The sequence below is a fragment of the Dasypus novemcinctus genome, chromosome 17 (assembly GCF_030445035.2).
Source record: "Dasypus novemcinctus isolate mDasNov1 chromosome 17, mDasNov1.1.hap2, whole genome shotgun sequence".
Taxonomy (NCBI): Eukaryota; Metazoa; Chordata; class Mammalia; order Cingulata; family Dasypodidae; genus Dasypus; species Dasypus novemcinctus.
In genome coordinates this window covers 243,551-256,250 of record NC_080689.1, presented here as the reverse complement: position 1 = coordinate 256,250, position 12,700 = coordinate 243,551, and the positions used below count along the sequence as shown (strand labels likewise).

The following is a 12,700-nucleotide window of genomic DNA, read 5'->3' as shown; positions in this document are numbered from 1 at the left end:
GCAAGGGCCTGAGGTCACTCCGTGAGTGAGCGCAAGGCCCAGGTCAAGGGCAAAGCTCCAGCTCAGCCGCGGCGCCTGGGGAGCCAGGCCTGCCGCCCGTCACAGCTGGCGGCCGCGCTGCATGTCCCCTTGCTGGCCCAGGAGTGCTATCTCTGCCGTCCTCGTGGAGAAGACCTGAAATGCACACACGGGGCGTGCAAACACGGCTCCCCGACGCGGCGAATCAAGCCGTCCTCGCTCAGACGGCACCAGCCGGCTCCGCGGACCTGCTGGCTGTCCCAACAACGACAATACGTCCCTGCAGGCTAATTAGCACTAACGACCCAGGTCACTCTGAGGCCACTAGGAAAACAAGCGCAAAAGGGAACAGTAGGGAGCACTGTGCCCAGCGCAGGGGAAGAAGGAAAAGAGGTGAGAGAAGGGAAGGAAGAGATGTTTCTTCTCTGCTCAAACCAAGTGCAGGTTTTCTTCAGAGAACCAACCCAGCAGTGAGGCATCTGCCCTCTGCACATGAAATGGAAAAATTAAAATCTCTCTCAAGTCAACGGTACAAGTTGGACCTCTACAAAGCCCTCCCAGGCATGGATGCCTTGGTCAGCCTGGAGAAAGAGGGAGCCGGAGAAAGCCGCATGGAGAATCAACTGGAACTGGCAGCCCGTCAGCGGCCCTGCTCCTGGCTGTGCCACCCGTGACGCGCACACCACGCTGCCAGCTGCCCTCCAGGTAGCCAAGGCCACCGTCACACCCACCAATGCCCTGGTCTCTGAGATGGACCCAGGCAGGAGGTGGTGTGTGGCCTGTCCATGCTGAGGGCAGGCAGCCTGGGCCGCAGAGGCCATCCGTGCTGGCTCCACGTGGACAGCAGCTCTCTGGGGCAGCTGGGGTGTCGTGGCTTACGCTGTGCTGAGGGGCCTCTGCTCTGCCTTCCTGCTCTTCCTCCCAGCACCCAGCATCCAGACAGGACAGAGGGAAGCTTAAGGTGCACTGAAAGGGGTCTGGCTGGGGACACAAGGAGGAAAACCAATGAACAGGCTGGAGGCCCTGCCTGTCACTGCTGGCACAGGCAGGTGCCTCCTTAGCACAGGCTCTGGGGGGAGTTCTTCCCAGCGGTGCCGATACAGACCGTCTGGTGCCACTGGGGCTTCTGATGAGCTGGTTCTTGGGTGCAGGGGAAAGGGGAGCTAGAGTCAGATCAAGCTCCGTGAGCATCAGTTTCCTTCTCTTCCACAAAATGTCCATAGAATACTAGCATGGCAGAGAGCGCTGAGAATTACACGAGACAGTGGATGTGCCACCTCCCAGCAGAGAGAGTGCCCCCAGCCCTCACAGTGATGGCAGCCACCATTTACTGAGGTGCCCCCTCCTCGTGTGCCAGCTCTTTCCTTGGGTATAAAAGTGGTATTGGCAAAGCAGGAGGGTCTGTGAGCCAGGCTGGGCTGGATCGAGCAATGCTCAGCTCCAAAACAGCATTTGGGTCCACGGGGGTGGGAAAGTCTTCTGGAATAAACAGGAAAAGAATCCCAAGACGCCCAGGCCTCCTGAACTTTCCTCCCTTGTTCTCAGAAGGAGACTGGCTTCTACCAAGCCAAGGTAGTGTCCAGATTTCATGGCATGAAGTATGGTTTAAAAGGAAAACATTCCATGAAGGGTTTTCTGGCCCTTGACCTTAGGACACCTGGGCATTTGTTCATCATGCCCCCACCCGGCCAAGAGAGGGGTCTGGAGGGGCTTTCAGCAAGCCACGTGGGTGTCGTCCTCAGCCCACTAACTTTGGAGATGAGAAAAAGATTGTAAGTGCTCAAAGATTGGCTTAAATGTGCCAGCACCTCAGGTAAAACACAGAAGGACGATGTCTCGGGGCCCCCCCCGCCCCCCCCCCCCCAAGGTTCACTGACGGAGGCTCGGGGCTTCTAGGGTGGAGTTTTCAGAGCCAGGACCACCCTCATTACTGTTCTCCAGACCCCTTTCCGAAAGAGAAACACCGAGCAGCCCTGCTGGACAGCCACCCCATGCTTGCTGGGCAGAACACCTCTGCTCCCTGCCCCCCAGGAGCCAGCTAAGCTGTTTCCACCAGAACCTGGAAAAAATCACTCCCCCCAAAGAATGTCGAATTTGGGGACAAACTCTCCTCTTTCAGGGTTTCTTACATCCAAGTCTGTCTCTGAAAGGAGTGGGGCAGGTGGGGGCTGGTGGCTCAGCCTTCCCCACTGTCTGAGCTTAAACAAAACAAAAAAAACCTGCAACATGATTGAAGGCCCATTTCCCCTCCCCCAATACCCCATTATCATTTTTTCTTAAGTGAAACTGCGTCATTTATGTTTTGGATCATTCTGTTCTCAGAACCACAGAGCTCAAAGCTTTCTCAGCTCAACTGAGGCTCAGTTCCTCTTGGACTGATAAATAGACCAGTTTTGAAACTCTTAGAACTGAAGGCAGACCAACTGTGGTGAGAGAAAGTAAACACATCCACGCACCGTCAACCCTAGCGAGCTCCTGGCTGAGGCCCCAGAGGCGGCTCCTGCGGCACCTGGCAAGGCTGCGGGCGCAGGCCGAGGCCCCAGGACAGCAGGACGGCAGCACAGCCTTCTCCGCTCTGTTGGGCCCAGAGCCTCTGCCAGCTCGGCCCCATCAGCCTCCCATTTGGATGTGCCACAAGAGAAGGAGGGACTCGGCTTCATTCTCTCTGACCTAAAGTGGGCTCCTCTCCTGTACCCCCAGCCCTCTGTGTGCACGTGAAATTAGCCAGCGAGAGAACAGGGACTTTGCACAAAATAGAATGTGATAACCGCATAATTTGATATAAACATGTGGGGAACTTTTCCTATCTAAAATATACACTTTAAAGTCCCCTCCCCAAAATTGTTTTTATGAGAACCAATTAATAAATGCTAGTTCATTCAGGCATATCCCCACTGAATTACTGTTTCATTTAATTGCAGGGGAATTTTCCATTACTAAACCCTTCCTTGCTGATTATTTTTTTGTATTATTTATATATTTTTTTCAGTTTCACTAATAGTGAGGTTGGTATGCGATATTATCTGCTGTTTGTACTTCTTAAATTTCTTTTGCATTTAAAATGTTTCCTCATTCTTGCAGCTTCATGTAATCTGGAGAAACATCGTTAGAAGCAGACAAGACTTTCACCCAAAAGACTGAAAAACACTGGCTGAAATTAGCCTGGCAGGAGTGCATCTTGGTGCCTGTGCTTCCCATTGCAGGCACGCACGAGTGTGTACACATGTGTGTCTCCACTTTTGTTCATGTGGAAATCTTTCCCTATGTCAGTGAGTCACAAGTCTGTCGATGTAAAGATTATGAAAACTCAACTAGGGGTGAAGATTACAGGGCCTTTAATAATAAGAATAAATAACACCCAAACTATTTTCTTACCTCCTCTTCATCAAGACTTTGACATCTAGGAACCTAAGATCCCAACCAGAAGGCTACTAGAAGAGCCTGCCTCTTTTCACGCCCAGGAAAGCGGGTGTTTCAGGGTTTCAGAGTCCAAAGAATGTGTTTTAAAGCAGGACTTAGATGTTCTCATCTTGAGTGGCAAAGGTTCCATGCACCTGGCCACTTGCATTTATTAAGTTCTTTCCTTTTATTCTCTCTCCAGCCACCTTTCCTCCCCTCCCCCCATTGCCTCCTGTCAGTGTCTGCCTTGTTCTCTTTATTCTTTCCCTTTTTTCTAACTTGCAGTAAAATGTCCTGGAGGATGTGAATGATTAAACTGTTTACTCCAAGTCACCAAAAGTAAAGTTTCACCTTTATACTCAACTCCATCAATAATTACAGAACAAGGATGACTATTAGTACGTCTTTCTTACAATTGCATCTCAAAATAATGGTTCCATTTGTTCTCAGTGTACGGAATTCTATTAATTTTATTTTTCACAAAAATTACTTACAAATCAAAGTAACCTGCTCCAAAATGAAGTTAGCATATTAAGGGACTGTGAGTAAATCAGTGGGAAAAGGTATAGCCATAAAACATGTCCTTCATTAAAATGAGAGATTTGAGGCAGTACAAAGAAAGTTCTGATGTTATATTAATAGATGCTCTCCTTTGAATCAAAATGTCACTTAATAATTAAAATTCCATGAGATTGATTTTTGTTTTGTTTTCCTTCACTTCCTTTGTCCTCTTCAGCAAACAGGCAGAGCTCTTTTGGGTATACACTGAAAAATTAATTAACTTTCTTTCTACCTCCCCCCCCTAAATTCCCAAATAAATGCTTCCAATAGACATCAAAAAAGTGTCAATTAGAAATAATTACTTCTTATCAATCAGCAGGGCAATTAAAGTGACAAAGCTTGAAAAGATACTTATCTTAAAACTAATTCACAAGGTAGCTAAATTATCTCCTAATTAACTTTCATTGAGGTGAGTGGGAAGATGGACCATCTTGAAACAAAGATGAATTGAAGCGCCCCAATACCTCTTTATGCTCCTCAAGACTGTTTTCCGACCCTGCACGACTTTATTTTCAACCCACGCAAGAAACCGGGAAGAAAAAGACATCCTTCGCGAATGCATTTAAGACCCTTCCTCCTTTTTATAACCAGGAGGAGGGAACGGCCCAGAGATTCTCCTTGAGTCTGATTTACCGCTTTAATAACCCATTTTCAGGAGCTGGGGTGGGGGTTGCAGCAAGTTATTTCAAATACTTTTAATGCCAACCTGCTCGCTTTTACTAAACTCTTTTCCTCATTAGCACAGTTTATTTACGTTTTAATATTTTATTTGGCGTTTATCATTACGCAGGCGTCTTCGAATTTTTGGTAACATTTTTGCTTTGAAGGATTTTTGTTCCCCGATGCAACAAAAGTCCGGAGCACTCAGCCACGAGCTGACCAGCACACAATATCCTTTCAGAATGAAACTCTAGGTGGGCGGGGGAAAGCGCTCTCCAAAGCCGGGTCAGACGGCGGCGGCCGGGGCGGGACCGCGGAACGCTTTCCTCGAGCTCCCGGGTTAGTGGAACCGCGCTCGGCCTCGCTCCGGCGAAAGCGCGCCGCGGCGCTCGGCGTTCCGCTCCAGGGAAAACTTGGAAGCGGAGCCCTCTGAGCACAGCCAGGGCTAGTGCCTGGAGGTGCCCGAGGCGAAGGGGACGAAGCCTCTAAAACTGAGCTAGAGAGAGTGGATAAAAATAAGTATGAGCTTATGAACTGCGCCCTAAATAGAGGCAGCAGCATCAGGTAAACTGACGAGAACTAGCCCGACCCAGGCGCTCCGCCCAGGCCGCCCAGGGGGATGGGAGAAGAAAGCGGGGAGGCCTTGAACACGAGGAGCTGGGTTCCAGGCAAATTTCTTCCGATGTATTAACAGCAAACTAAATCGAAGGAGAAAGCCTTGTCCTCTTTGCCTCACAGCTTTATTTCTTTGTTAATTGGGGAAGTCCCTCCCCCAAAGGGCGATATGCCTCCGAGCTAATGGGAAAGCCGCGCCTTTTCAGCTGGGCCCGTAGCTGATGAAAAATAAAGTAAAAATGGATGGTCTTTTAAAAAATTTATTTCCTTCTTTAACTCCCATTTACTCTAACGAACGCTTCTAGGAAGAAATAAGTAATGAAAACAAAATCAAGCCAACCGAGGCACTGTCACCATCTCATTTTTCAGGCAGCGTTAGAGGGGCCAGCCCGGAAAACTCGGGGTCCAAGAGCCCCCTCCTCCTCCCTCCGCCGCCCGAAAGGTCAGGGGAAGGGGCTGGGCGAGCCCCGAACGGAGAGCGCCGCCAGGAGCAGGGTGGGGGGCCGCGAGCTCGGCGGCGGCGATTAGGAGACCCGGGCAACACCCGGCGCAGGGCCGGGGTTTGGCTACAGAGTACCGGCCCTAAAAACTGTCTTGACCTCAGGACGTGGCCCAGGAGCGCGCCCGACGCGGGCACGCGGCTGGGAAAGGGGCGCCGGTCCACTGCGACCCCGGGCTCGCCGCGCCGGGAAGGGCCGCGTGGTCGCCACCGCGGGGTGGGAAGGCGGAGTGGGAGGGTCCAGAGGACTCAGCTTTTTCTGGCCCCAAAGCGACCTGGGCGACAAACCTGCCGGCACTCCCGGGACTTCCCCGCGGCCCTAGTCGCGGACCTCCGGCCGCAGACTCAACGCTGTGCGGCGCGCGGCGCTAAATAGAGACCACCGCCGCGCGCCGCGCTGCCTCGACCCTCTTTATTATAACAAATATCCCGTTTGCCGAGAGCGACTTCATATTCTCCTAGAATCCATCTGAAATATTGATTTCCTCTCACTTCGCCGGCCCAAATCGATAGTGCTGAGCCCTGGCCCCATAAATCGCTTGCACGGTGGCCGGCCCGGCTCCATCCATCACCGCCGGGCTCGCGGCGCCTCCGCCCGCTGCCCGCACTCGCCCGAGCTGGGGCACCCGTGCCCGCCGTGCGGACCAGTCCCGACCCCAACTGGGGAGGGAGGGGGAGAGCGGGCCGCGCCCGCGGGGTTCCGAGGGCTTTTGGAGGGCCTGGAGCCGGGGCGCGAGCGGGAGGGTCGGCCCCGCCGGCAGCGCAGCCGCTCGCCTTCCCCGCGCCCGGCAGGGAGGAGTCCGAGGGCGCTCGAGCGCTCCGCCGGCCTCCGGCCCCAGGCCCCAGACCACAGGGTCCTTTTGCGGTTGGCTTCCGCGGTGCGGGGGAATCGCGCGCCCGCCAGGCAGCCCCCGCAAGACCGGAGCGCGCCCGGAGACACGCGCTCAGAGGTCGGGGGCAGGGGCGCTGTGAGTCCAGCCTGAGCGCGGCCCAGCGCCTGGGAACGCGCAGGCGGAACCAGCTAGGCGAGGCGGGGGCTGGGGCGAAGGCGCCGGCTGGGGCGAAGGCGCCGCCCGGAGCCCCACGACAGCCCTCACCGCTCCGTGCGGCCCACAGAAACAGACCTGGGGAGGGCGGCTCCGACCCGCCGAGGACGGGCCCAGGGCCCACAGCCGCCAGGCGGCCCGGCTGGGAACCGGGCCCGAGGCCCCGAGCTGCGGCCCCACACAGGTGGGTTCTGCGAGCCCCGAGCAGCCCACGCTCCCCAGCCCCACAGGCTGCGCGCACGCGTGGACGCGCGGCGGCACCGGGCTCCAGGGTCTCGGCCACGCCGCGTCCTTACCGGATCTGATAGAGTTGTGAGGCATCGCCGGGAGTCGCTCGCACCCGCCGAGGGCTTCTTGGAGCAGGTCTCCGCAGCGCCCGCCGCCACGCTGCTGCCTGCACAGACCCAGGGAACGAGCTTGAGATTCGATGCCCTGGGCCTTAGACCCTCTCCCCGGCCCTGGCCCTTAGGCTTCCACCTCGTGCCAGGAAGGCTGGAGGACTTTCCTGAGCCGGGGCTTGCCGGGGTGCAGCTCCGCCGTCAGGGGAGGAAGCGCCGAACCCCGCTCGGGCCCTCTCCCGCGGTGGCCCCGGCCTGCCCCGTTACACCTGAGGCGGAAAAGGCAGCCTTGGGACCCCTCCCTTCCCGCAGCAGCGCTCCCAGGCAGCTCCCACCGCGCCCTGGGCCGCGTACCTGGGGCCGCCTGCGGGAGCGTCCTGGGCCCAAGTCTCTCCTTCGGAAGTTTGTTCCCATCCACCCGGCATCGGCATCGCCGATGGTTTTATCCCGCCGAGGCCCTGGGAGCCGGGTCTGGCGAGGCTGGCAGGCCGCGGATTGGCTGGCTGGGTGCAGGGGGGTGCGGGAAGGGGAGGATTTTGCAAGGGGGACATGGCTGAGTGGACTCAGGAGTTAGAAACACTCGCTGGAGCTTCTGTTTCCAGCAGGGAGGGGGCCGGGCAGCGCAGCCCTGTCCAGGCGCCCGCACTCTTGGAGGACCGGGAGGTGGAGGCCTCGGGGCCTGGGGCCGAGGGTGCCTGGGATCCGGGGTCACAGGCCAGAAGTGAGAGGCACGTCCTCTGCGCTGTGGCTGGCGGCGAGGCCCCTCCGCTCCTAGCAGGGAACGTCTTTGTGCCTCTCTTGAGGCCTGTGCGGGGCTGGGGCCTGGTTTCCTCGTGCCGGGCTGCCCTCTTCCAGGGCAGGGTCTTGGACAGCCCCGGAAGCTCTGCAGGTGTCACACAGACGGGTCCACTCCCACCGTCCACGCACATGGCCACAGAGCCCGTCCACAGGCGCTGCTCTCCTTGTAGCCACGCGCTTTCTTCTCGTGGAACTCTGACCTGGGAGGCAGAGGAAGGGCAGTGGGAGATCAGAGCTGCCCCTGTCTGCAGGACTCCACAGCCCGGGCCGGGGGGAGGGTAGATAAGAAGGGGGCTCTCGGTGGGAGTGAGGGGCTCCTCCTGACCCTTCGTGGTCTCCTCCGGGAGAGTGGGGTGTGGGGAGGGTTGCCCCGTGGGTCAGGCCTCCATGCACCACCAATCTCAAGGCGACCTCTGGACTCAGGATTGCAGCGAGAGCTCTGCGGGCCTGGGGGCTGCCGGGGGATGTGGGGGAAGAGGGGAGGGACAGACGAGACTGGACTCACTCAGGGACTGCTGCCTCCCACCCATCTCAATACCGAGAGTCAGTCACTGTGTGGGGGACAGAACACGCATGTCCCTGAATGATCCGCCACGTTTGCAAAGGGCTCTTAAACAGAAAGAATAACTGCTTTTTGGCTTTAAAGTTTTTGCCAGAATTGTTGTTTAAAGTTGCCCTGTGGTTTCCAAACGTCCAGAGTCCCCGGAGAGCGCTGGAAGGCTGTGGTCTGAGGGGAGCAAGGTGCTGTGCTGGCGGGTGGAAGCAAGCGCGCCCCGCGCTGCGCTCAGCCTGGCTGCCGCTGTGGGGAACCGTGGAGTGTGGAGGCCGCAGAAGCAGAAGCACTTTCTCCCCCAGCTGCCAGCCGCGGGGAAGGAGCGTGGTGGGGTGAGCCTCGAGTTTCCGCCCAAGCGAGAGGCGCTGGTAATCATCGCAACATGGGGCATCATCTTGCCAGGGATTTTCTCCGGCCCAACAAAACGAGTCTCCCTTCTCCTTCCCTTTTTTGGGCAAAAGTTCTCCAAAGACAAAAATGGCAAATTATCAAAGCATTTGTTATATGTCCTGTCTGTGTGCTCACGTAACAAAAAATCATGTTAATACAAAACTTACTGTGCAGCTGCATGGGACAGCTCAAGGCGCGCGTCCTTCCTGAGGCCAGGTGGGCGGCGCAGCGCTCAGGGAACGCAGCCCCTGTTCCGTGGGCCTTGCTTTCCAGGCCAGAGAGGAAACCAGGCCGCATTCCTTGCTCCTTCCTCGTCCTCTGTGACCTCCACCCAGGGACGGAGGCCCCAGCTCGGTCTCCAGCTGCAGTTGCCTCTTCTGCAGAGCAAAGGGCTTGGAATGCACACGTTTTAAAAAGGCTTCTGGTCAGTCTTTCCTCACACTTTTAAACCTCCATGATCCTTTTAGTTAAGTATAAAAGCATCATGATTGAGACTCGAATCAATGGGAAATTAAAAATTGTTTAACCAACACCCCTTCTTCCCAGATTCGGTGCCCATAATTTGATGCTAAGATTATCAACCAGCAGCCTGTGATTTAAGTCCATTTAAAATCAGTTTGAACTCATTTTTTTTCCCAAGAAAATGTAATTAGTTGGCAATATTAAAATAAATAGAGAAGACAAAGTAACTTTGGCTTCCCTTTAAAAATCAAGAGATATGGTGCATATCTGAGTGGTTTTTTTTTTGTGGAAATGAATCATCTCTCAGGTTTAACATTCAAACAAAGACTTTAATATACATTCCAAGTAACTGCCTAACTCCAATAAATCTTTGAGTTTACACAATAGTCTGTGACTTTTAAACTTCTAAGTGGATCTGCTGGGCCCACAAGAGATGGCCTTCTGCTCAGGATTCGGCTGGAATCCACGGAGCTGGTGGCAGGGTGAGCACATCTCCCAGTTTGCATGAAACGGGGGGTTCCCTGAGTGTGAGCCTTTGAGTGCTAGAGCCCAGAGAGGCCCAGGCAGACCTGGACGGGCTGCTCACCCTGGCCAGTAGAGGTGGGAGGGGGCAGTTTGGAGTCTTTAATTCAGGGCCCAGAGTTTAAACTGACTACTGAGTGGGGGTCAGAGCAGGTGGACCCGCCCATCTCTGGCCCCTGAGCTCCTCGGGGTCCAGAGGTCTTCACTCCCCCAGGCATCCCAGGAGAGGGGGCCTGGGGGCGCGGCCTCACAGCCGAGGCTCAGAGCTTGCTTTTTGCAGACTGCCCAGATTCAGCCTTGGGGAGACCCCTGACCCCTACGGCCCTCCTTGCCCTATGGGAGGAACAGCCCTTGGCACTAAAGGGCGCCCTGTGGGGAGAAGCAGGGGGTCGGCCTCCAGGTCAGGCCTGGCCACGGGAGCTCAGAGCATCTCTTCTTGCCAAGCCTCAGTTTCTTCTTCTGGAGGAAGCCGGGGCAGGGGAGGGCTTTGTTGTGAGGATGAATAGAATTAGGAATGTGAAAGCCCTTCCAAAACGACAGCTCTGTACAAAAGTTAATTATTGTTAGATGAAAACGTCTGGGGCAGTACTTCCAAGCAGGGCAGAGTTAAAACTTCTCTAAAATTTTGTGGTTGAAGTCGGTTCCTTTATTCCTTTCCCCAAAGTATTGTGCCATTTTCCAACAGCCACCCGAGCCCTGTGAGAGCAGGGTGGGGCCACTGACCCAGAAAGGGGCGCCAAGCCCCAGCTCCGGCTCCCGCACTCTTCACTGCCCCCCTCTCGAGGGTCCTGAGCCGTGCACCGTCCTGGACTTCCACCCCAGGAACTGACCTCCTGGGGGCTGAGCCTGAGGATCAATCATTAATTACCAGCGCCCCCACTCCCACCACTTTCAAAGCATAGCAAGAGAAATGGGGGTGCTGGCAGCCCATGAGAAAAGGGCCCCTGGCTGTGGAGAGGTGTTTGGAAAAAGCCACCCCTGGAACCTGCCCGGTTGGGGCTGGGTTGGAGCCGTGTCCGGCTGGCACCCGGGCTTCCGGGGCTGGGCAGGAGAGAGCCTGGTTGGAGAGGCAGAAAGGGAGCGAGGCTACAAGCAGAAAGGAGGGCACGTGTGGAGGGGCGCACACAAGCCAATTGTCTTTTAATGCCTATAATAGTTTTTAAAGCTGCAAATCATGTACTGGACCTTTTACCCATATCTCCCCATTTTACAAATGTGAACACTGAGCCCCAGAGCAGAGTGACATGTCCAAGGTCACCTAGCTGTGGGGTCAAAGCTGACAGGTGACCTGGGTCTGGCCTCAAGTATTGAAAAGTCTGCTCTTTCCAGCCTGGCTCCTCCCACTCAGAGGCAACTACCCTGCCTCCTTTCCCATCAGGAAGGAAGATTCTGGAACCCAAGGAACGGCGAGGGTGAGATCAGACCCTGTGGCTGGAAACTTTCCTGCCACAGCGAGGAGAACACCTCACTCCACAGGAATGCCCTCCCCGCGGCCGGGCGCCTGCCAGCCCGGCCCAGGCACAGGAGCCCTGGCTCTGCAGGGACTGCCTCCCGACAGCTGCCCTTGGGGAGACGTCAAGGAAAAAACCCAGGCCCAGTGCCTGCCTCGGGCTCGGGGGGAGAGGCGGGGCGCTGCGTTCTGTGGCCTTGGAATGCCCCAGGCTCCTGCTGCTGGCACAGGCCCCGGAACAGGCCCTGAGGGGGGAAACCCTGCCGGGCAGTGCCGGCGCGAGGAGGGCAGAGCGCCTTTGGGGCGAGGGCTGCCTTTGTCCAGTCCTCCCTGCTGCCCGGGGGAGACAGCTGGCCCTGCCTGAGCCGGGCCGTCCAGGGTGCACTGCCGGCCTTGTGGGGCCCGCGCCCACCTCCACCCGTCCTGCAGACCTGCCTGCCCCACCCGCTCGGGCTCTCCAGGCCCAGGGCTCTCCAGGCCACCCCCACTGCTCCTGGATGCCCCCAGCCCAGGGCCTCGCGCTGGGGGCGTGGCGTTTCCTGCTCACAGCAGCCCCTGCTACTGTTCCTTTTTAGGAGTCACTGAGCCCTGGGCCGGGAGCAGCCCACCCAGAGCCCTGCACCCCAGCACGCCCAGGGGAGCCCCGGCTGCCGTGGGGAGCTCACAGGGCCCTCCAGACCGCGAGGCATCTTCCAAGCACGGACAGCCACCGAGCAGCACCGGGAAAATGGAACCTGAGGAGGCTTCGGGTGTCACCTCGGCCAGGGCAGCTTGGTGGGGAAGCCCCATCCCTCATGCGGAGAAGCGCCGCACCTGGATGAGCTCCCACGCACGCTGCGAAGCAGACGCCGAACACACTTGTGGCGTCAGTGAATGTGGCCCACCTCTTTCCTAAATCTTGTTTTAAAACTCTTCCGGGTTGGTCCTGCCGTTTCTGTGCGGCTGCGTCTCCTTTGCTGGGGACTGATGGCGCGTGGGTGGCCCTGGTGGTTTCTGCCCACTCCGTCCCCCTCCTCTGTAAGTCACCTTGATGCCCTCTGCTCGGAGACTCCTCTCTCCCAGGGAGAAGCCCTTCCCGTTGTGGTCCTGGCAGCACCCTTCCATCTTGCAGACTGAGGGCCTCCATCATGGTGTGGGGAGCGGGCGGCGGGCGGCCTGGCCCTCCCAGGGGCAGCTGTGTGTCCTGGTGTCCAGGGTCTGAGCCTGGAAAGTGAGGCTGCTCCCAGGGCGCCTCTCAGGGTGACTCTCAGACAAAGAGCCCCATGATCGCCAGGGACTGGAGGAAGAGGCTAGAAGCGCCGCTGGCACTCAGGCTCCCGGAGGCACCCAGGGTGCGAAGGAGGTGACGCGGCAAGGGGCTGGGGAGAAGGGGGCTCACAGGGACACCCA

General features: G+C 57.0%; 1 protein-coding gene and 1 long non-coding RNA gene across 11 annotated transcripts in view; one reads left to right on the top strand and one right to left on the bottom strand.

Moving 5' to 3' along the window:
- The window catches only part of PAX8 (paired box 8), a 47,154-nt gene extending 39,566 nt beyond the window's left edge, over positions 1 to 7,588 (bottom strand). For 9 of the 10 annotated variants that reach the window (XM_058278029.2, XM_058278039.2, XM_058278040.2 and 6 more), the window contains exons 1-2: positions 7,491 to 7,588; positions 7,095 to 7,192 (exon numbers count right to left, since the gene is read on the bottom strand). In XM_058278029.2, the coding sequence (XP_058134012.1) occupies positions 7,095 to 7,192; positions 7,491 to 7,567 (175 nt within the window). In that variant the 5' untranslated portion in view covers positions 7,568 to 7,588. Of the gene's footprint in view, positions 1 to 7,094; positions 7,193 to 7,275; positions 7,406 to 7,490 lie in introns of all 10 variants that reach the window. The other variant, XM_058278042.2, reaches the window with a different exon arrangement.
- Positions 7,589 to 9,755: 2,167 nt separating this feature from the next.
- Positions 9,756 to 12,225, top strand: LOC131273845 (uncharacterized). Its single transcript, XR_009181013.2, has 2 exons — positions 9,756 to 9,821; positions 11,887 to 12,225. It is a non-coding gene; the product is annotated as an uncharacterized lncRNA (long non-coding RNA).
- The last annotated feature ends 475 nt before the right edge of the window (positions 12,226 to 12,700 follow it).